Genomic DNA, 24,822 nt, shown 5'->3' on the forward strand with positions numbered 1-24,822 from the left:
TCTTCCTCCTATGCCTATTTCTGTCTACAAGTTGACCAGGAAAGTTCCTTGTGCCTTTTTTTCTTTTTCATATTTTAGCATTTGAACATGCATGGTGAGCTCAAGGGCATATGGTAGCATTAACAGCTCACATTCGGGAAAGCAGCAGAATAATCCCCTAAAAACACAAGGAATTTCCACCTTGTGTCTCTCTTTTTCTTTTTAAATAAAGAATCAAGGAAATTATGGGCCAGGCTTCAGGTTCTGTGAAAAAAAATAGGCTCTTAATTTCCATTGGAAACAGTCAGACATAAAGAGCTCCAAAATTGCTCTTGGCTGAGGACCAGGCACCAAGGGTAAGGCACAGGGGCTGCACTGTGCAGGAGTCCACAGGCCCTGGGGAGTGACCCTCTGTGGCCAGAGCACAGACTGCCTTTGCACTGCCTTGGCTGGAGGACATGCCAAGAGCTGTGAAGTCAAGTCCCAGCTCTCACAGAATGCCTTCCTTAGTTCAGATTGTAGAGCAATGCCTGTCATTTTAGGACAACCCCTCTAGACTTACATCGCCTAGAATTTCTGGCATGAACATTTTCTTCTTGCCTTCACAAGAGTGGTGCTGTTCCTAGTTAATTATTGGGCTACAGGGATATGGGGAACAAATGTTCAAATTCTTCCTGATAGATACCACATCTGCCACCTCCCAAGAGCCAGCCCAACCAGCAAGTATAAATTATTTGAAGCACTCAGTGTCCCTGTGAAAGCTGTTCCATTTAATGTAAAACACTATTCATTAGCCAACGAGACCTGGGTTCTGCCTCTCCCTCCACCCCTCTCTTTCTTTTCTCACAGTCCCATGACAGCGATGGTGAGTGCCATACCTGCAGTGTCACAGCAACTTTGTCACCTGGAAATAGTCTGGAACTAATTTGTCCTTTGGCGGATGCAACAGGTGAATTTAAGACTCAGCTGCTTGCCACTTTGACTCTGTCAGCCACAGAGAGAAATAAAAGTTAGTAAATCCAGCTGTCTGATTCAGGCCATGGGGAAAGGGCAGGGTTAAAAGAGGGTAGCAGGTTACTTTGAAGTAACTTGTTTTGCATACTAATTGATTCAGTCAATTGTCTTAATTTCTCTACTTTGGAAAACACCCATAACAGGGACTTGAAACTCAATTGTTATTTCTGATTTTTGTTTAAAAAACTTATCTTTAAAAGATTTATCCTGCTACATTGACATGATAATTTGCTTGTTGGCTGCGCTCATTTCATGACCTATATAATTAATTTTGAATTATTTGGTTCAATTTTAATTGACATTGATTTGATAATTAAATGTAGTTCTTAGCTACTCTAGCCAGTCCTGGCAACATGTTCAGCTCATTGCTGTTAATAAACTCCACAAAGCTGTTTTCCCTTTCAAGCTACCAGCTTAGACTAAATGACTTAAGAATACAAGGTAAATTAGATAGTTCAGCCAACAACCTACTTGCCTCAGTCTAAACTTTTTGTCTCCTACTCAGAAGGCAATCAAATAGTTGTAATGATATACAAAGATTTACCAATTTCCAAGGCAGCTATCATGAGATAAAACTTGCTTCTACCCTGGAATAAAAAGTGGACTTAATCTTCAAACGAAAACAAGTCTTATTTGCTGCTTATGGATCTGACTTTGTCCCTGCTAAAGCCAGTCTGATTTTGCTGCAGATATCAGCCCTAAGCTGCCCAATCTCTCCACATACCTGAGTCTTTCCTATATACCATCTATTTTAGACATGCACTTTATAGGTCACTCCTTGCTAAAGTTATTTTACATAAAGTTTAATCCAGGAAATATATAATACTTTATATATTATATGTAGACCATACTAGTAAATCCTGCATCTGTATGAAGCTGTTTTCCTCAGCCTCTTTTTTTTTGATTGCTGCAGTGTCTTTTATGACTGTGGAGGCCAGAAGGTATTCCATAAGTTCTGTCATGTATCAACCAGACCCACATTTAAACCAGCTTGCTCAAGTTCCAGAAAGACAGAATCTAGTGATGAAGATCACACCCTAATAAATGTACTACGTATCAGAAGTGTCACACCTGCCCAGTTACAAAGCAAGATACTTGTACATAAGAGATCTCTTTTGGTGATCAATCATGCCACAGAAATGCAGGCATGAAGCAGATCAGTGATTTCACTAACAATGGCAGTACACTAGGGACGGCATGTGTTTCTGCTGACTTAAAATTCTTCCCAAGTACTCGATGCTGAACAGGTGACTTGTCTTAAGGTCAGCTCTCACAGAGGCAAAGCATAACTAAAAGGGCTACTAAAGACTAATCCTAATAATTGGCATTGGATTAAAACCTGAAATAACAGCAAAGAGCAAAAAATAAACATAGCATAAGTTTAACAATATGGGCAAGCCCATGCTTCTGCCAAATAGGGTGAACTTGGAAGGTCAGGGAAAACGAAGGTGTGTTCAGTGTGATTAGGTTGGATGTGTTCAAAATGCAAACTGATAAACGGATGATTACTTGTCCAAGACAGGGACTCATTTAAACATTTCAGTATGCATAAATGCTATTTAGAATTAATTCATACTGAGGGCAATCAAGACAGATAATTTCTTGCTCTTGCAGTTCATATGTCCAGTGCCACACCTGGTCCTCTTGACTGGCCAAGCTGCAAATGTTGATCTTTTGCAAGTAAGACTCTTCCAGGAGAAACGTGAAACCTGGAATAAAGTTATACAAGAGTTATTAGGTCATAAAAACCTTTTTTAATGGCATAAACATTGAACATGTTACTAAGATGAAATCTTCCACTTTGGGCCCATATCCTCAGAGAAAAATGGGTGTATCACTTCCATTAGTTTTAGCAGCATATGTCTGAGGAAGCCACAGTCACTTCAGAACATCCCAGAGAGAGGAGGGTAACTTTTCACCAGCACAATTGTCCTTTATATTGCTCTGGCAGTGTAAAAATTCTCTAGTATTAAAAAGAACCCAGGCTCAAATGTTGGTTTTGCTGCCTATTTAAAGCACTAAACCCCACTACAGTTTAGCATTATTAGTAGCAAGAATCCTGTTGGCCTGAACTAGCAACTGTATAATCCAACGGTACAGTTGCCTATGCAGCACATTCTTCAACTTCATCAGACACTTTCAGGCCCAATTACTGACAACAAAGCTTATTAACTGTGCTTAGTTAGGAAAATTGGTTCCTTTTATAGTGGATTAATTATTATACATGTCAGTAACAACATGCTTGAAAGGTTAAAATACTTGGGTTGAGCCAGATAATCTGGCAGGAATTGGTTCCACAGCTGGAGATCACTTATTAATAAATCTGTGCATGGCTGCAATTGTAGTCATCACTCTGAAGCCTGAAGAAAAAAGCAGCTTTCTAACCTGTGCAAGATTCAGACTGGTGACAGCCACAGATTTCCAGTGTGCTTTGCCAACAAGGTAACTATCACTATCACCATTTCTACTTCACAGATAGAGGAAGGGAGGCTGTCACAAGCATGCAGTGTCTCAAGATATTGGTATAGACTCAGGCAGAGAACTCGGGTCTCTGATTACTGGGGTTTGGCCACTGATTCCCAGTGAGATCTATGTTTCTGCTTCTTCACTGGTGGCTAGCAGCTGTCAGCATAGCACTGAACGTGCAGTTGTTAATGCATTTTCATTAGCCCATTCTGCTCCATAGCATAGCGCACCATGGTAGTCAAGTCTGGAAAGGCATGAATAAGAGGCACTAAATCCTCCTCTCACAGTGAGGAATGCTGCCTCTTGGTCATTCAATGAGGCATCTAATGTAGCACACAGTTCTACTACCTGCAACTCAGACGTGGAAACCATGCAAGTCGCATGTGCGTGTGTGTCAGTGAGTCTCAGACTCCATACGGTCATGCAGACTATGAAGTGAGAGACTGGAAAGTATGTGAGGTGAGTACTTAAGTAAGGTTGCCTGTCCTAACCTATGTTTCTTCTCCCCCCTTGTTCTAGAAGAGGCATTAAACTTGCTTGTTATCAGTTTTGATTTGGACTCTAATAAATTTACAATATATTTTTTAGCTGTGAAACCATTTTAAACTCTACTTCCGTTGGATTATTTTCATTAACTGATAACTGGACACACAAACAGAAACTGCTACTACAGTTGTGTCTCTTCTGAATTTGCCCTGTCTTGAACTGTTGGCCCTGATCCTGCAGCAAGCTTCCCTGTGCCCGTTACAGACTTCATTAAGGTTTAGGGCATGACTATTAGGGTTCAAGTCTTCCATGGCAAATCAGCTTCAAAGGACTAGATGTTGTTTGGGTATTTACTTATTTACACAATCCCATAATTAGCAATTTTGTTTCACATTCTCCACGCAAAATCTCACAGACAAACTGGGGTGAAATGCTGGGTAGCATGAACTGCAGCGGTTTACTGCAGAGGGGGTGAACCCTGCATAGCGTGGACATCAGACCATGTGGCCTGGGATTCAGGGATCATTCCCCAAAGCCTAAAAATCCAGCTAGATTTCTCAGTCATGTTTTCTTCCTTGTGTGGATTTTGGGGCTCCCAGTTCTCCCATGACTGAGCTCGAAATGATCCTGTTTGTATGGGTCTTTCTTAAGACAACATACTTGGGAAGAAGAGATGAAGGCTGGAAGCAAGGGCTTCTCACGCAGCATGCCTGTATGACTAGTTTGGACTGATCAACAGGACTGCCTGTAGAATGCTGTTTATTCGGATTCTTCACCTGAAAGATGGGATTTCCATGTGCCCCCCCCCCTCCCCCCCAATTTACCAGTTCCCAGTGGGCAAATTAATTCTGGTGGGCAGACACAAGAAGACATACTACATCAGTTTGTGTGCTGGGTCAGGTAACAGGACATATTTTGGGGTCAGAGGATAAAACCTGTCCGTAGCGTTCCATCACCTGATTTCACACCAGAAGACATGCCATCAGCGTTCGATGAGCTTTAAACTGGGGTGGCTTCGCTCTAGGATGACCCTCCGCTCCAGGCACCATCCAGAGGGCCCTGGGCCACCATTTTTAATTTCTGCAGAGTTTAGGAACCACCACCTCAGCACTATAACACATCCCTACAGCCACGCACTGTGATACATCCCCGAAAGTTGTTTAAATAGCTGTTAAAAACAGGCCCATCACCAGCATCTGGTTTTGATGGGATTTGTGGGTACTGGTGTCCTGCAGGTGCACAAAAGTCGCATTTGCAGCTTTCTTTTTTTGAAACACAAACGTTAGGGACCTATTAAAGACATTTTTAATAGCAAAAAGCCCCAAACACAAGTATATAGGTGAGTCCAGCTGAGCGGTGGCCGTCGACCCCGCCGAGAAGCACCAGCCGCCCTGCGAAAACTGGAAGCCACCGGGGGGCCGCGGGGGCCCGGGCCGGGGGCTGCGGCGGGGTAAGGGCCGAGGCCGGCCAGAAGCGGCCACCGCACCCTCGCCGGGGGTCGCGCCCGGGCCGCCGGCTGAGACGGCCGCTGCCGCCGGGGCGAGGCGAGGCGGGGCGAGGCGGGGCGGCCCAGAGCAGCCCGCCCTCCATCCCTCCCTCCCGCCTCCGGGCGGCCGGGTGTGGCGCTGCGTCTCCTCGGAGCCCAAGCGAGCCGTCCCCGCGGCGGCCTTCACCTTCCTCTCCGCCGCGGCGGCGGGGCTCGGGGGGCGGCCGAGGCCGGGGCCTGCCCGCGGCGGGAGGAAATGGAGGCGGCGGCGGGGCCGGGCGGCGGCAGCAGGGGCTGAGCGCGGGCGGGGAGGCGCCGCCGTTGTCGCTGCCGCCCGCAGCCGGGCGGGAGGGGGGGGATGCAGCAGCAGCCGGGGCCGCCTGAGCGGGCCGGCCGCGCCGCCGAGTGAGGCGGGCCCCCGGCGGGAGCAGCGCCCAGCCGCTGGGGGCCGAGGCTGCGGGGAACGGCGCTGGAGGGCCGGTAAGCAGGGGAGGGGGCGCTGCGAGGGAGGCCCGGTCCCTGGGGCGGGGCTGGGGAGGGCCGCGGGGGGAGGCCCGGCGGCCGGCAGCCTCGGGCAGAGGCTCCTCCGGCCGGCCGGGCGAGGTAGCCAGGGGGTGCTGCGGGCGTCTGTTGCTTCTGCCTGGCGGGGGCGAGGGGAAGCCCTGCCCGCCTCCTCGGCCGGAACGGAAAAGTTTACGCCTGCTCAGCCCCGGTCCGTGCGCCCGGAGCCCGGCTGGTGGGCTGGGCTCTGCCTCGGCTCACCCCTGCCCGCCAGGCCACGGCTGCGTCCCGTATTCTGAGGGCCCCCCTCTTTATACCGCTCCCGTGGGCAGCGCGGGGCGCCCTGGGGGAGCCCCGGGAGCCGCGGCCGCTCCCGGCGGTGAGGAGCCCTGTGGAGGCGGACCCGGCGCCCGTCGGGCGGGGGGAGGCAGGGTGCCGTTCCCGCTCGGGGTCGCGGGGCTGGCGCAGCCGGAGCCTGCCCGCGGCTGGGGCGGGTTCCGCGGCTGCTCCCGCAGTCGGTTCTGCCCCGCTGGCCGGTGGGTGGTGCGTGCGGAGGGAGCGCTGCGCCGGCCGGCGGGGGCTGGGGGGCACGGCGAGGGGCCTGCGCCTGCCAGCGGGGTGAGGAGAGCCGCAGGGAAGAACCGGCCTCAGAAACGCCTGTTATAACGTTCAGTGGCACCACACGACTCACCAAAGTGTGATAGATTTTAGTCCCAGTCATTATTTTATTTTTTTTAAGTGTAGTAAATCGTCCAGGTCTCTTCAAGATTACACAAAGGAGAACTTGATGAAAACGGGTTAGATATCCCAGCTAGCTGCTCTTTGGCCTTCGTTACCAGTTCCATTTCAAATTCCACAGTCAGTCGTGTGCTGATGGGTAGGTGGTTGGTGGTCTGAGGCTCCCAGTGTGCCACTGTTGGTCACCGTGCATGCAGGGACTGTCCTGCCCGGCAGCCCCTGTCCAAGCAGCATAAGCTGCACAGTAGAGGCTGGGCACCGACTTTTACTGTTGTTTAGATTTTCTTGCTTTGTCCCATCATTCACATGAAGATGGCAGTCTACCGCAAAATACGGGTGCCTTTTCCAGGTAACGGGTCAAGCTTGCCGTGGTCTGTGTCCTGATCTTTGGTTTGTGTTTGTGTGTGTGTTTGCAGTCCCATTTCTTCTCAGGCAAAACTGGCATCTGGCTGACCCGAGGGTTATGTGGCCATTTTGTCTTTGGGGTCAGTAGCCCAGGGAGGGAAGGACAGAGGAGTGGATGGAGAGAAGGCGTTTGGGGACCTTGTGCTCCTAAAAAGCGTTGCAACAAGAGGGAGGAGGAGTAACCTAAGAATCCCTGCGTATTTCATTGTGAGAAAATGGACTAAACCTTCAACAGCTTTCTTGGGTTTTCTGCTTGTAAAGAAGAAATATTTTTAGAGAAGAAGAAGTAAAAGATATATTTGGGAGCTGAAGGAAGCTAAAAAAACAATCCCCCAAAAATAGAAGCTAGTATATATTCACTAGAAGGTAAGAGGAGAGGCAACAGAAATGCAGTAAGATTGGAGATATAACAGGAAGTGTGATTACCTTATGTGAACACAGTAAAAATATTAAAGAAGAAGCTAGAGAAAGGGAAACAACATACACAGGTTATTTTTAAAATGTTACTAGTCATTGCATTGGAGTGTAATGGTTGAGTTACTCCTGTATACAGTTTTGAACAGTCCTGCTGCTTGAGACAAGTCATGAGCTGCTGATATAAATGTAGTTTTGTTTAGGGTGCTAGAAGTAACAGTGCTAGCCATTGTAATTACATTATGACAGATCCTCTGACAAGACTCTTACCACTGAGGAGTATGGTTGCAGATTTGTTGTGTGCATCAAAAAACGAGTAAGACAAAACTGCTTAATATTTTCCTCTCAGCTTTGACATATTGAAGGGTAATAGCGGTGGTTGTTTTGGATATGACTGCAATTCTGTCCCCTTTCAGTCCAGTCCTTGAGGTAAGTAGAATGCTGCTTGTAGGTGTTTTTGGCTAAAATGTTGTTCTCCTATCCCTAGAGCACATGATCTAGCAGCAGGGTCCTGTGTGTGCTAACAGCTTTTCAGGTCAGCGGACGTGGAAATTGCTTTCCCCCTGTCATTTTACACAACTTCTTAGAAATCCAATACGTGAATTACGTAAGGGAATATAGATCAATAATCCTCACTGAATGGTGTGCATCCATCGCCACTATAAAAGTGGGCAGACTAGCAGGGATGCTAGAAATGTTGCAGACCATTTTTACCATTCTTTATATAGAACAAATATACAGGGTTATACAGAAAGGTCTGGCCCATACCATTCGTTATATCTCTGAAAAACCTGCATCTGGTGGTTAGAAAGAAGTTCTCCTCCTGCAGAATGTTCTCTGCAAGCTTCTGTCCGTCTGCTGCCTTGGAAGACAGGTTTGTTTGTATTTTCAATGTTGAATGGTTCTCACGGTTTTAGCAGAGCTACCCAAAAAGTAGAAAGGTCACTGCTACCTTTTGTGTCCTAACATCTATTTTGCGTTTCTTTCATTTGTGAGAGTTGGAAAATTTTTGAAATTATTGTGATGTCTGAAAACAAAGGTGATAAATGTCAGTGCTCTAAATGAGAGATGGACCTCATCATTTTCAGCATGAAACTTGGGGCACGTTTTGTACTAGTGCAATGGTAGGATAAGAATAAGTTTTGAACTACTTAGCTGGAAAGAGGTTAGTGCTCTGGAATTCATGCCATATTATTTGTATGCATATATTGTATACTTCATGGCTAACCGTATTTGATGTTGAAGAATAACGTGTGTCGGACATTGCATGCTCAGTTGGCAGCTAGAAAGTGCAGCATAAAACAGGAGATGACAAATGTAATCTTCATGGAGGTCACCTGTAATTGTCCAAAAGACAGTTGCATCTTTTTACCTTAAATGCAGTGTTTTTAGGAGAAGTACTTAAAAATGGAATCATGAAAGAAGGAAAAAAAGGACCTCTCAGAAGTCAAACTGAAAAATATTGCACTGAGAAAATAAAAATAGGCCTCAACACTGCCACCCTAGCTAAAAATTACGATTTTTTTTTAAATTGGGTATATTACGTTCTTTTCTTCTTCTCGCCCATTTCACATACGTCTTTGGGGTCCCAACTCTGGAGCTGCTTGTCTGCCTGCACAGGCTTTCAGCATACCCTGAAGATGTTTCAGTTCTGTCAGCTGCAGCGAGAACCCCTCCTGGAAACACTTGCATTGCTGCAAGGCAAAAGCTAGTTGGAAAAGCAATCAGCGCCTGTAGCAGTAGAAATGATGTTGCAGGTGGACATGCTGAAACAATGTTAGAACTAGGCTCACTTCTGTTATTGAAGCTTTGTGGGAATGAAGAAGGTGGAATTTGGTATGTGAATGAAAAACTTAACACGTTTGCATAGAAGTATTAACTAGCATGTTTTTAGCATCTTAGCTGGGAATGAGGGCAATCTCTTTCATTCCCTGGCAATTCACTGAAGTGGCTGTATAGGAAGTGTGATCACAAATCATGCAGATGTGACTCTCATTGAAGTTGCATGTGTCTACTTTAGGACTGAGTTTGATCCTGTTGCTGGTTACATGGGTATTTTGGTTTTTTGTTCTTCCCGACGCTACAAGCAACAAACCTCACAGGACTTTTGAGAGGATCTCATTGTATGAGGTTTTTGTGTTAGAACCTCTTCTGTTAAGTGTTCTGAAGTGTGTTGTATGCATCCTTCAAAGGAAGCATTCACTTACCAGCACCTAAGTTCAGGCCCTCGGCTGTCTTACGTCTCCAGCAACAACTGACACAATGATGCTTTATTTTTGCAGGATAAGTATTCAAGAGTGAGGTGTCTCAGGTTTCGGTAGGTAGGCAGCGATGTTTGCTGTTAGGTTTTTTTTGTTGGTTTAGGGTTTTTTTAGTTATGGAAGCTTAAATTTTGCAGTGAAACTTTCACAGATACTTGGTGTTGGCCCCAGTGCTACCCTGGGTGCGTTGCCCATCAAGAGGCTGGAAATTCAGCTAAAGATGTAGCTTAAAATTTTCTATTTCTTCTAATGGCTGGGGACTTAAATCGTCTTTGTAATTGGTTTCCTTATATTGTGTCGTAACTTTTAACCATAAAAGAGAACAATTTATTAGGATGAGTTCGTAAAATGAAGCTAAGAAGTGTTCAGAGCAAACTTACAAACTGCAAGGTAGGGCAGACACCATGTGTTCATAATACAGTGCGGTATCACCATCCTCAGTCTGCTTGGATTCAGTAAGACTTGTGGTTTCTTTGCATGCTACATCTGTGGTCTCAGTTGTTTGGGTAACCCTTCTGGCACTCCTGGGGAAGTCCTATCTTTAAGGCTTACCTGCTGGGATGCAGCTACAGGTAGTAGACGCTGCTGCAAGTGAACCCTTTACGTAGATAGTGCTTAGCATGATGGCAATAAAAAAGTCTTCCAGTACCTGTGGTTGATACTTAGTGACAAGTGCAGTTGATAAAAGTGACAAGATGAGAAGGGACATTAATATATTTAAATATTTTGTCAGGTTAAGCTTAGTGTTCTGGCTCGACGGCTTCCAGCCTGTAATTCATGTAGGCTGGGCAGGGGAGGAGCACATGTTACCTGACCTGGGGTAACTAAGAATACTGTTAATGGTACAGTTTGGCTGATCTGCTGAGTAGCTACCACCGAGAAGGGAGGTTTCTTTGTTCTCCCTTCCTTTCTTACAGTAAGCTGTCTTGCAAAGTTAAATAAAAAAATAAACTAAAAAAATCAGGGGGTTTGCTGTCTGTCTCCGTGAGCAGCCAGCCAGCTGGTGCTATTTCCAGCACAGGGAGGGGACTGGGAATGTGTACGTAGGGGTGAAGGAGGAGGGAAGCTGGCAGTTACATTGCGTCAGCCTTAACATTGGTTAAAAACCCAGCCAAAAAGAAAGAAATGACATCTGCAGCTATGTTTTATGACACACGTGTATTAGAGTTTAGTCATTTTTGTAATGGAAAGTATTTTTCTAAACTGGAACAATAATAACTGATGTGTCGATCTTTCCTCTTTCAAACAGGAAGCAACAGCTTTATATGGCTCATGTCTGACAACATGCACCACCAGTGGCTGCTGCTAGCTGCATGCTTTTGGGTGATATTCATGTTCATGGTTGCTAGCAAGTTTATCACATTGACTTTTAAAGACCCAGATGGTAAGTTCAATTTTAATGTCTGGTATGGAACAGAAAAATGAATAGTGCTTCATGCAAATACTCTTTCTGTGCAAAGTAGTTCTTGGCATGTTACCACTTCTTCAGTAGAATTGAGAACAGAGCAACTAAATTTCTTGAAGTGACAGTGCTGATACTCAATTTCTGCTTGTCTTGGTAGAAGTCTGCAAAACTAACATCATGTCTTTTTTTGGTGGTTAAGAACAGAGGGGATGATGTTTGGCAGTACTGTCTTGTGAGGCCTGCTTTTTCAAATACCTTCAGTTTCAGTACCTTTATCCCCTAGAAGTGACAAGCAAAGCACAGAGCACAATTACCTTTTCAAAGACAAAGGAGATTCACAAGAATCAAAAGGGTTCATTTCACATGACAGTAGTTTCTGTCATCTTGTGACTGCTTGTCCTGTGGCTGCAGTATTATGTAAAACTTGTGGAAAGTTTTATTTCATTTGCAATGCACTTAGCCTAGCCACCTCTGCCCTGCTTCTTGCATTCAGTTTTATCCTCTGCTGTTTGACTGACAAACAGCTTATAGGCTTTTCCTTAGGTTAAGTAGCCCAGATGGTAGTAAGCTGATGAGGAATTTAAGCCATTTGATGACACCATACAGCATGTTACAGTTTTCTGTCTGCTGAGGAACTACTGTTACAAAGCCATCCTACAGAGACTTCAGGGTGAAGGTGATGACATGACTTGCAGTCGTAGGAAGATGCAGAAATACAGATCTCTTTAAGATATGGAAAAAATGTGTAACTTTTGAAGTACTGACATCACTAGTGCCATTTGTTTCAGTGACTTGATAGTTGATAAATATATTGGGTGTACCTCTTTAAATAGCATACCTCTTGTGTGGAGATTTGTTCAGCAAATCTTATAGATGAGAACTGTAGGCTAACTTAGCTTTACTTGGTCCCAGCTGTGTTTGAGCCCTAGTACATCTGCAAATAAGCTGGTCTTACGTTAGGTAGTTAAATCTTCCAGTACTTCATTCTATGCCAACTCTTGTTTCTCAGCTCAGGTGTTCTTTGAGTGATTCTTTGCATCAGAATTTGTCAGGAAGTTTAAAGTGTAGTTTAAAAAAAAGGCTAAGAATATACCCTTTGCATTTACTTGCTTTTTATTATCTTGGCTTGCCAATTTCTTTTTTTTTTTCTTTTTTCCCTTCTCTTCCTTTTTTCCTTTCTCTTCCTTTTTTCCTTTGCTGAATCTTCCTTCCCCTTTGAATAGGTCTCTGAGCAGAAGATGGTATAATTTCTTAAGCTCCAGTCCTGCAAAGGCATGACTATGGCTGAGTGTATGTATGTGTTGGAGATACCAGTGTTTGTAGTGGGACTAATGAAAGGAAGTAATTTGAATATACCAACAGAATTTTTGAGAAAGTCCAAACAGGATGGCCGATCTGAAGGAACTCTTATAGACTTAATAAAATATGGCTTGTCAGAAATTTTCCTTATTCGGATATGTCTACTTAGCAGCTAGAACAACAGCAGCAGATGCTCAATGAATCCATGTTCTTTTGTTTAAGCCTTTTACGGATGTCTCAGGTGCGTGAGCAATAGGAACTTCTTAATGAGAAGGAACAAGTTTCAGTTCATCATTTCTAGTAGCAGCTGCAGGCATGCTTTTACCTAGTAATAATGAAAGATACTTTAGCTGCTCTTTCACTGAATCAGATTGCTTTGATTTTACAACAGGATACTGTGAAGTAAGTCCGTGTTTTAACTTTCTTTTCCATGTACGCTTTTTGTTAAAATCTGGTGTAGGCAGAGTAGAGTACTCCCTTAAGAAAAGGACACAGGCAGTACATACATTTTCTTGACCACAAAACAGTAAACCACTGTGGATGAAGCCAAAGAAAGATTATTCACAGAAGAAACTATATAAAGGGGAAAATAGGCCAGTGTGGATGGAAATAGTGAAGAAATAAGTTTTTTTGGGTTTTTTTTTTGCTTTGTAGGTAGTAAAAGCTGCCTCAAATTATTTTTGATCTTTCCACACCATGTAAAGTAAAGCTAGAGCCTTGTGTTATTTTTTTTTTAGTTTTCCTGTGGCATACCAATTGCAAAAGATGCAAAGGGTTCTTCCCTTACATACTTTAATTGGTCTCTAACTATTAGCTGCCCTAAAATTATTAAGAAAGAACAAGAGTATCACCTGAGTTTGTTCTTTTGTTGTGGGAGTCTCTAAGGAAGGACATCAGTCCAGTAATAAAGGAAGAGGAGATCTTGTATTTCTTGCTGGGTAGAGGTGTTTACTTAGAGCACCAAAGAAATCAAAGGTGGTCATTAATGACACTTTTATTCTGGTAATGTTTAAGAGTTTACAACAGAAGAAATGTACTGATCTGAGGGGAGGAAGAAACCTGATAGAGTAAGTTTTTTATTTGGATGTGCTTTGGAAAGTTTATTGAAGAATAAGAATCTCCTACTCTCAGGTCCATATAATATACTCAGTCTGTCAGTCGTGATACTTGGATTTATGATTTCTATGTCTCTCTGCACAGTTTGTTTAAAAAAGACCAAAGTAAAAGATTATGGACATGTTTCTTTGATAAAACTCAACAGAAGTTGTATCCAAAATTCCCCCAGAGTATATTCTTTAAAATATTCATAGTTTGTCTCATGTCTTATCTGTTATCTTCCCATTTGGGAACATGTTTTGTAAGCTTAATACAAAAAGTAATGTTCAGTTGTGTTAGTAAAGCAGAAATAGTTGCCTTCCCCCCCACCTTCTGTAATGCTTTTCTCTCTCGTCCTTCTTTAGGCTATGGTGCCAAGCAAGAACCATTGATACTGACAGCCGTGACAAAAGTGGAGGAGGTACATATGCCAGAGGAGAAACATTGGCCTGAAGAATTCCAGGTGCATACTGTTGAGATAAGGGTTACATGTATTAAAAGAGTGGGAGAAAATAAGAGGTTAAGTAAGGGCTTCCCATTGTTGAAAGAAATTGCTGGACAGGAATTATTTATTCAGACTGTTCTATTTAGATAGCGCAAGCAGAATTCATTTTAGCTTCACAAAGCTAGTTTGTTACTGTAACCTGCTGTCTTGTTTCATCCCAGTGATTCAACTTAATGTGTTTCGATTTTGAGGAGAAAATTGTTACAGTACTCCTTTATCAAGTCGAGACAGTAATTTTTGCCAGATTTTTAATATAATGGCCCAATTTTTGATCACTTTTATTCTGCCTTGTCATAGCCATCAGGTTTGTGGTTCTTGAGGGCAAGCCTATGTCTTTATTCTCTTAGTGCTCTGCCCAATCTCTCCGATTCTTTTTATCAATCTCCATTCCTTTTTCATGTTTTGTACTCTTTGTGCTTCACATCTCAGTGTTTTTCCAAAGTAGAACATGAACACAATGGTATTCAGTATCAGTTGATCCTTTCGATGCATAGTTCTGTGCTTTCAGAAATAAAGCAGAATGAATGTGGTACTTGCTAATTTACAAGGGAATTCTGAAGATCTCTTACGCAAATGTAAATTTGAGACTAGTTGCACAGTGGGCTAAGTCCAGTTTTTTCTTCTGTTGGTTACATAAGTCATCATGTTTAGAGTATTTTTGTGGTGAAGCATGGAAGGTAGGTTTCCGTAAAACATGATGTTTCTTGTTTTCATATGTAAAAAAAAATGAAATATAAGTTATCCTCAAAATACTTGAGAGAAACACTTTGTTCAGTGGAAGGCTGGCAGATTGGTGTAGTGAGTTTTAATACCTTCCTTCACTTGTAGGAAGAGGATAATAAGGTTTCTGAATCTAATTCTATCCCTCTTGACTTCCTGACAGCATGAAAGGCAGAACAATAATATTAATCCTGGTTGCATGCAAAAGGAATTGTTCTGACAGATAAATAATCAGTCAGGCGGTTCAGATTACATTCTGACCAAGTGATACTGAAGAAGAGTAACAAACAGAAAAAGTAGAGTGAGTTTTTTTCTTTATGGAGGATTGGGACAAAAAGTAAAATCATTCCTTTTTCATGTGTAGCTTGGATACTGTACCTAAAATCATAGAATCACAGAATAGTTTTGGGTTGGCAGGGACCTTCAAAGATGATCTAGCTCAACCCCCCTGCCATGGGTGGACGTCTTCCACTAAATCAGGTTGCTCAAAGCTCCATTCAATCTGACCTTGAACACTTCCAATGATGGAACTCCACAGCTTCTCTGGGCAACCTCTTCCAGTGTCTCACCACTCTCTTGGGAATTTTTTTTTTCCTTCTATCTATTCCAAACCTACCCTCTTTCAATTGAAAACCATTATCCCTTGTCCTATCACTACAGGCCCCAGTAAAAAGTCTCTCTCAGTCTTTCTCATAACCCCCTTGTAAGCATTGAAAGGCCGCAATCCCCAGTGCCTTCTCTTCTCTGGGCTGAACTACCCTAACTCGGGCTTTCTTCGTAGGAGAGGTGTTCCGGCCCTCTGACCATTTTTGTGGCCCTCCTCTGGACCACTCCAACAGGTCTATGTCTTTCCAGGGCTGAGGACCCCAGAGCTGGGTGCAGTACTCTAGGTCCAGAGCAGAGCAGAGGGGCAGAATCACCTCCTTTGATCTGCTGGCCACATTGCTTTTTTATGCAGCTGAGGATACGATTGGCTTTCTGGGCTACAAATGCACATTGCCGGCACATATCCAATTTTTCATTCATTGGTATCCCCAAGTACCTCTCTGCAGGGCTGCTGTCAGTCAGTACATCTCCTAGTCTGTATTGATATTGGGGATTGCTAACTGTGTAAATCAACTAGTGCAAGGGGCAAGATTTGTCAGTAGAAATTTCTCATTACCTGTTAATCAGACAAGCTCCTTTTTCCTCTCCCCACTAATCATGAGGCAGAGGTGGTCATGGTTTCTGTCTTAGTTTCAGAAAAATGAGATACATCAAACAGTTCAACCATTTTTGGGGAGGGGAATCTTGCCTGCTTCTCTTACTTGCCACAGTAAGCACTGATGCTCATTGTGTGAATTTTTGTCCACTTAATTTTTTGCAGCTTGGATAAATGGAAACAGTGAATGAATACAGGTGCTAGAAAACAGCACAGAACTTTTATCTGAAATTCTTCTATCCCAGCCAGATGGGTCAGCATTTCTAAGCCCCATCTTTTCAGAGATTAAAGTTTATTTCTGTTTAATTTCCTGTCCTAACTCCTCAGAAGCTTTCTTACTGGCTGTTGAAGCTTCGTGGGAGTTCCAGTATTTGGTCAAGGCAAGTTTTATCCACACAGATAAGACCCTGCTGCTCTGCAGCAGACTTAAATTGAATGGAAAAGCTCTTACTACTTTCTACTACATAAAGACTTAAGAGTTGAACCAACGTGTACAGCAGCAGCACCAGAAGGAAACTGTGTGCTACGTGTTTAGTTAATATGTAACAGTGTTTTAATCATTAATCTGGGAGGCATTAGTATGCACAGTTTGGGTATTTTTATACTTTAGAATTTGATCTGAAAACTAAATTCTTGCACTTTTTTTTTTTTCTTTCCCCTCTGCATTTCATAAAGCCAACTGGAAAAGCTTTTTCTGGAAATCTGATCCGTCAACCCCTGGTTCATATGGAAAGACTTGAGCTTCTCAGGAATGTCTGCAGAGACACTGCATTGAGAGATCTCTCTCACACTGCAGTTTCCAAATTCGTCTTGGACCGAATATTTGTGTGTGACAAGCACAAGATCCTGTTTTGTCAGACGCCAAAAGTGGGCAACACTCAATGGAAAAAAGTCTTGATCGTTTTAAATGGTATCTACTCTGTTGTGGGTGTGTGGGTTTCTTTGAGGAGGAGGAAAGAACAAATTTGGTCCAACTGGGACATCACAAGAATGGATTCTTTCTGCTTTTCTGACACTGATGCTTAATTTCAGTTTTTCATTCTTCATGGTTGCTTCTAGTCCTTTCAAAACATCTTTTAATGAAAATACACCTGTTCTTTCTGTGAAAATAAATAATTGCTATTACTTGGCTCAAAAGTGATTTGAATCATGAAAGAGTACCCATATGCATGTGGTAGGTATATCTGTTATCTTTGAAGGGTGGCACTAATCTGTAGAATTTGAAACAAGTGAATTACAAGGTATCACAATTCCCTAAGAAACAGTAGTATATAAAATTTCTGACTTAAGGCCACTCACTTTTAACTAGGATTCTTAAAGCTAGTTAAAACTTGGCAGCTGCTGTTGTTTTCTACTGCTGAAATCTTGTGTGGGTGCTATCAGTAAGCCATCATAGGAGTTATGAAGATTCTGAGTTGCTTAAGGCAATAGTTTGGTCAACAAAGGTATGTTAGACTGTAGAAGAAGGAGTAAAGGGATTTGTCTGTCTGAAAAACAATCTACAGGGTGAACGCTGCCTGTATGCATGTAGTCTGCCATCCTCTTCTAGTAGCCTGGTATGCCAATACAAATAATGCATTTCCTCAAGGTTTTCTAATGTACCACTACCTGCACATACAAACTTAACGTGATCATATTTAACATAACACAGTCTTGTTGGACATGAGACCCTCTTTCCTGTCTGTGCACTAGGGCTGTGAATTTGCTACTTATAGTCAGGTCAGTTGAGGTCCTTCTGTGGTTTTGCAGATGGCATAACTCACCAAGGTGCGGACAAATCCTGAGCATTGTAAACCCAGCTTTCTTATGAGAAGCACCCTGTGAACAGCCAGCTCTGTACTGGTGTTTTTTTATATTTTCTTTACCTTGTATGAAGTAGTTTGCACACCCAGAAGGAAACAGTCACAAATTGGCAAAACTTTTGTAGTGAAGAGTATGTCCTTAAAAACTTTAATATTAGTTTCAACTTTGATATATGGACGGGAGCTAAAAATCCAGCAAAGACAGGCACATGCCTAGATATGGGCATGTGTCTTAAATACCTATGAAAGCCACACTGCAAGAAAGTACTAAATATGAAACTGTATGAGTATAGTAGAAGTACCTGCTCTTACCAGAATTTAACATTGATAACATGCAAAGAATAGCTCAGGACAGACAGGAATTGTTGGCTGCATGCAGTGAAGGATAATTCATGTCTTACCAGCAGGGAACCTTTCACCTTGAGCTTCCTAGTTCTGGCATGTTGGATAATGACAGAAAGTTGTTTCCATATAAACACTGGTCTCTTCTGCCTTGAGCTGCCAGTGTACTAGTGTTTGCTGACAAAGGCTACTGCTGCTGTTGACCTGACTTTCTCCTCTTTGGGTAATTGCGGCAGGTGGGACTGATGTTTCAGGGAGAATAGTTTATGTCTGAGTACCTAAGTTGTATTTGGAGGTTCAGGATGGAGAAGCGTAGCTGTGGCACTGTGGGGCAGCTAACTCTGCTACTGTTTGTACAGAACTGTGCTCTGGATGGATGCAAGTTTTCAGTTTCTGAGGCTATCTATTCTGGCATCTGTTGTCCACATGTAATTCACCTAAAGTACCAAAAAATATAATTAGAAAACTCAAATTAATAAAATATAACCACCACCACCCCCTGAAAAAAAACCCAACAAATTACAAAACTGAGCTGCTGAATGGTGTGGATTATTCACTGCAGTTCTGAAACAGAGACGGCCAAGAGACTTTCATCTAAAGAGCTTTTTTTGTAGCACCCTGCTGTTGTTGCAGGTTGATACCGTGAAATGATGCTGTTGTGTGAAGGCTTACACCTAAAGCCCAAGGGGCCCACGTGAGATAATTCTCAAGGTCGTAAAAACTTCCAGGATCAGGATCTTAAAATAAATGCATCAGAATTTAGTGACGTTATTTTTCTTGTCAACTTATGTGCTTGCAGAAATTAATATCTGGAGACTTTTTATTGTTAATGTTAGTGGTTTTTAAGCTGTGTAGTATTGTATGATTGAAATTTTTGTTTTAGCATAGTGTAGTTGTTAAAAGAACTTCATAGATGCTGACAGCGAAGTGCTTTTGTGTTGAAGCAGTTCCAAAAGCAGCCAGCAGCATTTATTTTTTGTTGGCGATAGATTGTCAGCAAAAAAGCCGGTTCCTTCTTTGGAGTTAATCCTCAAAGTCTTCCTCCTTTTGTATGTGTGGGCAGAGGGAAGGAGAATGGGGACAGTGAGGTAGGGAATTACAGGCTTAGACATAATTGCTGATGAAATTTGTGTAACATGCTTTTCTGAAAGTTTTGAGGCCATTTGGTCTTGGACCTTGATGTCACATACCCTGAAGGATTTTAACAGTTTTTGGCTTCTCAGTCAGAATCTCTCGCCATTTAACAGTTTTAAACATAGTAACTGTAAGTGCTAAAAATCCAGAAAAGAGAATGGTAGAGCAAAAAGCTGTCAGCCAAAGACACACACCTGCTTGTACTCACTTCTTTTCCCTTGAAAAATTCACTTGCGCTCCCTTTTTGATTTGTCTAGGAGCTTTTTCTTCCATAGAAGAGATCCCAGAAAATATTGTGCACGATCATGAGAAGAATGGCCTTCCACGCTTGTCCTCCTTCAGCGACTCTGAAATTAAAAAGCGGTAAGAGGTGGCTTTGCAGGGGTGTGGGAGGGGTTTGGAGTCAGTGGTGTTATGAGCAATCAAGAGTGCAACTAAAGTCTACATCTGGAATTGAGGACAATGGGGTTTCTGCTCCACTGCTTGTATTATGGCACTATTCTATTGTCCTCACAGATGTTGCTGTCACTACCTTCCTGCTGGCTTTGAAGGAGACCAGTGTAACTGGTGATATAGTTAAGTGAGCCAGCCAGCTCTGGCTGGATATAGGGTTTCTGTAGTTCAATGCATGCCTAGCTGTTACATAGCTGACCTTGAGAAGGGGAGGTTTAGTTGGAAGGTCCACCCTGGTGCCTTGTATATATAGTAAATCTAACTGCCTGCACATAACATTGTCATTGCAGGCAAATTTACTTATTGGGATTGAACTGGGTAAGTTTAAAAGGTCAGTGCTTCTTAGCCTGGGAGTATTGTCTGTTCAGCTGAACCACTTTATCTTCCTGTTTGGGTGCTTCTTGCTCTTCTCAAAGCAGAAAAAATACTTCTCCGCAGTAGAGCCTTCTAAATTACTTTGGCTATATTTTTGACTGTGTCTGCTCTCATGTTTACTAGAGCCTATGCCATATATAATCCTCGTAAGGGGTGGCAGCATGGAAAGACCAGGACATAAGATGACAGCGGACACTTGTAAGCTTGTGCTTGCATGGGTTTTGTGGGTATTAAGCCGTTCTGAAGAGCCAGCCTCTTATACATGTGGTGTCAGCTATCAGTAGAGTTCAGTCCCAAGGTTTGTTACATTCAGTGGTACAAATCCATTTGTCACAGCTGTACCTGTGGAAATGGGGTCACTTGATTATGTTGATAGCGTGCAAGTTGAAATATGGTCACTATGTTCTTGAGAATATGGATCCATTCCCTGTCCCTGTGAGCAGCACTATATAAAAAGTAACTGTTCAGCTGGGGGATGAGCAGTAGCTAGGGCATTTGAAGTTGAATGCCATTATGATTTGGGTTGTTGCAGTCAGCCCACCACAAAAGTTGTGCTGGAGAGGCATAAAATGGGTTTGGTTGGGAATTCTGAAATTGTCAGAGAGCTTAGGTGTACAGAGAGGGATGGTGTGGATCTGTTGATCTAGTTTGCTGACCTCTAGCCCTGCCTGATTAGGAGTGAGTCAGGAGAACCTGAAGATTGATACAAGTGCCTGTTGAGGCTAGAAAGAGTCTAGCCACTTACTTCAGTGTGGATTGGGCTCTAAACGTCCTTTCTCAGCTATTTACTGAAATAAACTTTGTTTTCAATTCATTCCTCCTACAGATGATCTCTGACTACAGAATATTACATACTACAATATCACAATAAAATGTGAAATTCTGTTGAAAACTGGTCTCATGAAAATAATGTTCTCAGCCATTATTGAAAGCACGGCAAAACATCAAATAAAATACCGGAATTCTTTGTTTACTTAGGAAGTGATTTGTCTAACTACCTGCCAGTGAAAAATGCAGCCTTTTGTATGCATTTAGCAGCACCAAGCCACTTTTTCCATGCCTTTGTGTATTTTGCTTCTTGAGCTTAATCACATGACGTTTAAAATATCTTTTGACTCAGAGCTTTCAGCATCATTTGTGTTCTCCAGTTTGAATAAACTCCAGTAAATTCAGACTCCTCCAGTTTGAATAAAATGTGAAAACTAGAATGAAATACTTCCACTTTGTACTGCGTATAAAAACTGTTAGTAAGAAGACAGAACTTGTATTTCTTGTCCTGTTGGTTATAATATTGACAGACTATGCGAGTAGTGCAAGATTCACGTTGCTGTGTAAGACTTTGCTAAACGCACTTTAAACACTTTGGTAAACATTTTCTTTAATTATTTAATTTCTTTTTTTTTTTTTTCCTTCCTCTGTTTAGACTGAATTTATACTTCAAGTTTTTTATTGTTAGAGATCCATTTGAAAGACTTATTTCTGCATTTAAGGACAAGTTTGTGCACAATCCTCGGTTTGAACCTTGGTACCGGCATGAAATTGCTCCTGGCATCATTCGTAAATATAGAAAGAATCGCACAGAGACCAAAGGGCTACAGTTTGAGGATTTTGTGCGCTATCTGGGTGATCCTAACCACCGATGGCTGGATGTTCAGTTTGGTGACCACATCATTCATTGGGTAACATATGTAGAACTTTGTGCCCCCTGTGAAATCACGTATAGTGTGATTGGACACCATGAAACCCTGGAGGATGATGCTCCATATATCTTGAAAGCAGCCGGCATAGACCATCTGGTATCATACCCTACGATTCCACCAGGCATAACGGTGTACAACAAAACAAAAGTAGAGCGGTATTTTTCAGGAATTAGCAAGAGAGACATAAGACGCCTCTACGCACGGTTTGAAGGCGATTTTAAACTCTTTGGTTATCGGGAGCCGGATTTCTTGCTTAACTGACACTTAGGATAAGCTCTGAAGAAGTGTCTCATGGATTAATCTAAAACTGCGTGCATACCAGCTGCAACACGGACAGAGCTGAGAATGACCATTTGTTTTCTAGCTTTTTGATGTTGCTCCATTTTTCAGTGAAATATTTGTCATATGGACAAGTAGGGGCTTATAGTTGTTGTTTACTGACCATGTTTTCAATATGTGACATTGCAATCTGTTAGGAATGAAGTCTCTGCTATCTGAAATACAGAATTCCATTTCTTCCCTCTTCCCTTCAGGAAAAAAGGAGGAGAACGAATGGGCTTATGATCTTCCTACTCCCAGATGGAATGCCATTTTTAAAGTGTTGTGAAGTATTTATAACAATGGCAATTTCACTGTAGGTTAACTCTGAAATGTGGGTGAACTTGATGATTCATGCTCATGAGAAAGGCATGTAGTCTCCCGTGAGCTTTGAAAATGACAGGCCAGTATAGGACTAAAAATTGATTAAAAGCTTGACAAATAAAATCATCTAGGTTCTGTCATGTGGCTGCTATCATAACAGTAATGCTGATCTAATCCCATTCTTGTTTTGTCACAAAATGAATGTCATTAGACAGAAGCTTTAGAGGTGTTAAAAAAGGGACTGGTTCCAGACCCTAGTTGTCTTTGTATTTTTGTCAAGTGTTTACTGTACTTACTACTGATCTATTGAGCCTCGTAATTCTACTTTTGATTTTCAAGATATTATTTAACTCCTGGTTGTGTAAGCTATCTGAGAACACCAGATGCAAATGGAGCATAGAAGAAATACGAACCTGCTAGGGGAACTTCAAGGAAAATGAATTTAAAATAAAGTATTAATTGTATTTGCAGGAGCACATACAGAAATCACGAGATGCTCTCACACAATTTAACTTGTTTCATCTTCTAACAGTTAAGATTAATAAAGAAGCCACAAAAGCGAGATGTTCTATAAAAGAGCTGCTAGAGTTATTTGGATTAATGATCTACCTTTTTCTTATATCCAGTCTTGCTCAATGTTCAGTACCTCGGAGAACAGAAAATTTACCCCCTTCTGAAAATTCATCTCCCTGCTGCTAAAGGCGACAGGATGAATCCCTGATTTTTCCAGTGATTCACTGCCATGATGTCGACTCAAAAATGCCCAACGGTTGTTTTACCAACGGGGTGAGTTGCCTACATCCCAGGAGTTTGAATGTCACTTAAATTTGTGTACCCATTTTGTGCATTAAAAAGCCAAAACCAAGAACGGAATGCAGCCATCATATTTGCCTGTGCTTGCATTGTGTCTCATAAAGAGCAGTCTCTTGTTTGAGTTCACCAGCAATAAAAATGAGTGCACCGCCACCTCATCCCAACAGGCCATGGGAGAGAGAGACCGTGTATCTGAAATACAGGAATTGCTCTGTCACAGTGAGCATGTGAACTGTATTTTTAAATTTTAGACCCAAAAGATTAATTTTCAGATCAGCATAATGTTGCTGGCTAGAAATGCTAATGATGGCCAGTGCTATGGAATCTGCTCTTAAATCCAGCCACAGTATGTTTTTGATAGCTTCCTGTATCAACACAAGGAAGCGCCTTGCACTTGTGAAAAAGGAAAGCTGTGCCAAGCTGACATGTGCTGCTACCCACAAAAAGGAAGCTCTGTTGTAGCTGGAAATGATTTCAGAAAGATCTCAACAGACTAGTTGAAATAAGGGAGAATCATTAACTGGGCGTCATTGGCAAAAGAATAGCTCAGGGTGGCAAAGCTGGAAGATGGGATTTTTTCAGGTTGTTTTTTTTTTTTTTTCCTTAAAAAAACCCCAAACAACAATTACAGTGCCCTATCTTGTTAGTCCATAACCAGTGATAAAAAGATGTTAACAGCTCCAGGTTTTTCTGTGGTTTTCTTAATGTGGGAACTTAGCAAAATGTTGGAGCTAATGACCTGATTGATTACCTCTCTGCTGATTTAAAATGTAACAGTGAATAATGTATAGTAAATTCAGGCCTTAAAGTTTAATTCTAATAAAGATGAAGTAGAATTGTTTTCCTCTGAAAGCATAAGCTATTGATCACACAAAACGCCAATGTATGTTTTTATTTTTCTTGGTAAATTACTTAATGTATCTATTGCTTAAAAGTTGCCAGATGGAAAGTGCTACATAAATATTAAGTAATAATATTTTTTTCTAATAGCTTTCTCTGCGTTGAGTTCTCTCGGGCATCTGACAGCAAATGTGAACAGAGCTACGAACTGACGTAGGCAGAGGTGTGTACTGCTCCCCCAACTCCATGCTTTTCAGGCTGAGACTGGAACATTCAACTTAACCAAAAAGTTTCCTCTTTTAGTGATACCCTCCTGAGCTATGTTTTCCTTCTAGAAGTGTGGTTTTTTTCCTCGTGTGGCTGAAGTAATGATGGTGCAATTTTGGCGTGACTCTTGCAGAAACTTGGATACCATGAAAGACCTTGGCAAAGTATGGTAGGGTTCTCCTTATGTCGGTCCGGTGCAGGTAGGGTGGCCTGAGTATACTGTGCTGGTGAGTGGGCTCTTGCCATGCTAGTTATGATGAATTAAATGTTTGTGGTTTGTTTTAGCTTGATTGTAAAAGCCTTGTATAGAGTACAGATTTAGTCCTGGTGGCGTGCATGAACATCATTTGGCTGTTTGGATGTCGTTTGTGTACTGCTTTCAAACTGCAGGTAACGTTTATATCATATTTTGGGAACTGCTGGCCCGGATTGTTCTTCCTCTTTTTTTATTGTTATTACAGCTTCAGAAAACAAACTCA

At 42.3% G+C, this 24,822-nt stretch overlaps 1 protein-coding gene across 1 annotated transcript; it reads left to right on the forward strand.

Annotated features, from left to right (window-relative positions):
• The first annotated feature begins 5,534 nt into the window (after window positions 1–5,534).
• CHST10 (carbohydrate sulfotransferase 10) lies at window positions 5,535–24,223 on the forward strand. Its single transcript, XM_056328316.1, has 6 exons — window positions 5,535–5,911; window positions 11,000–11,134; window positions 13,915–14,012; window positions 16,651–16,885; window positions 19,511–19,616; window positions 21,505–24,223. Exons 2-6 carry the CDS (start codon window positions 11,023–11,025, stop codon window positions 22,040–22,042), a joined length of 1,089 nt encoding a protein of 362 aa, XP_056184291.1. The 5' UTR covers window positions 5,535–5,911; window positions 11,000–11,022; the 3' UTR covers window positions 22,043–24,223.
• Window positions 24,224–24,822: the final 599 nt, after the last annotated feature.

This window comes from Falco biarmicus, chromosome 2, assembly GCF_023638135.1.
Source record: "Falco biarmicus isolate bFalBia1 chromosome 2, bFalBia1.pri, whole genome shotgun sequence".
NCBI lineage: Eukaryota > Metazoa > Chordata > Aves > Falconiformes > Falconidae > Falco > Falco biarmicus.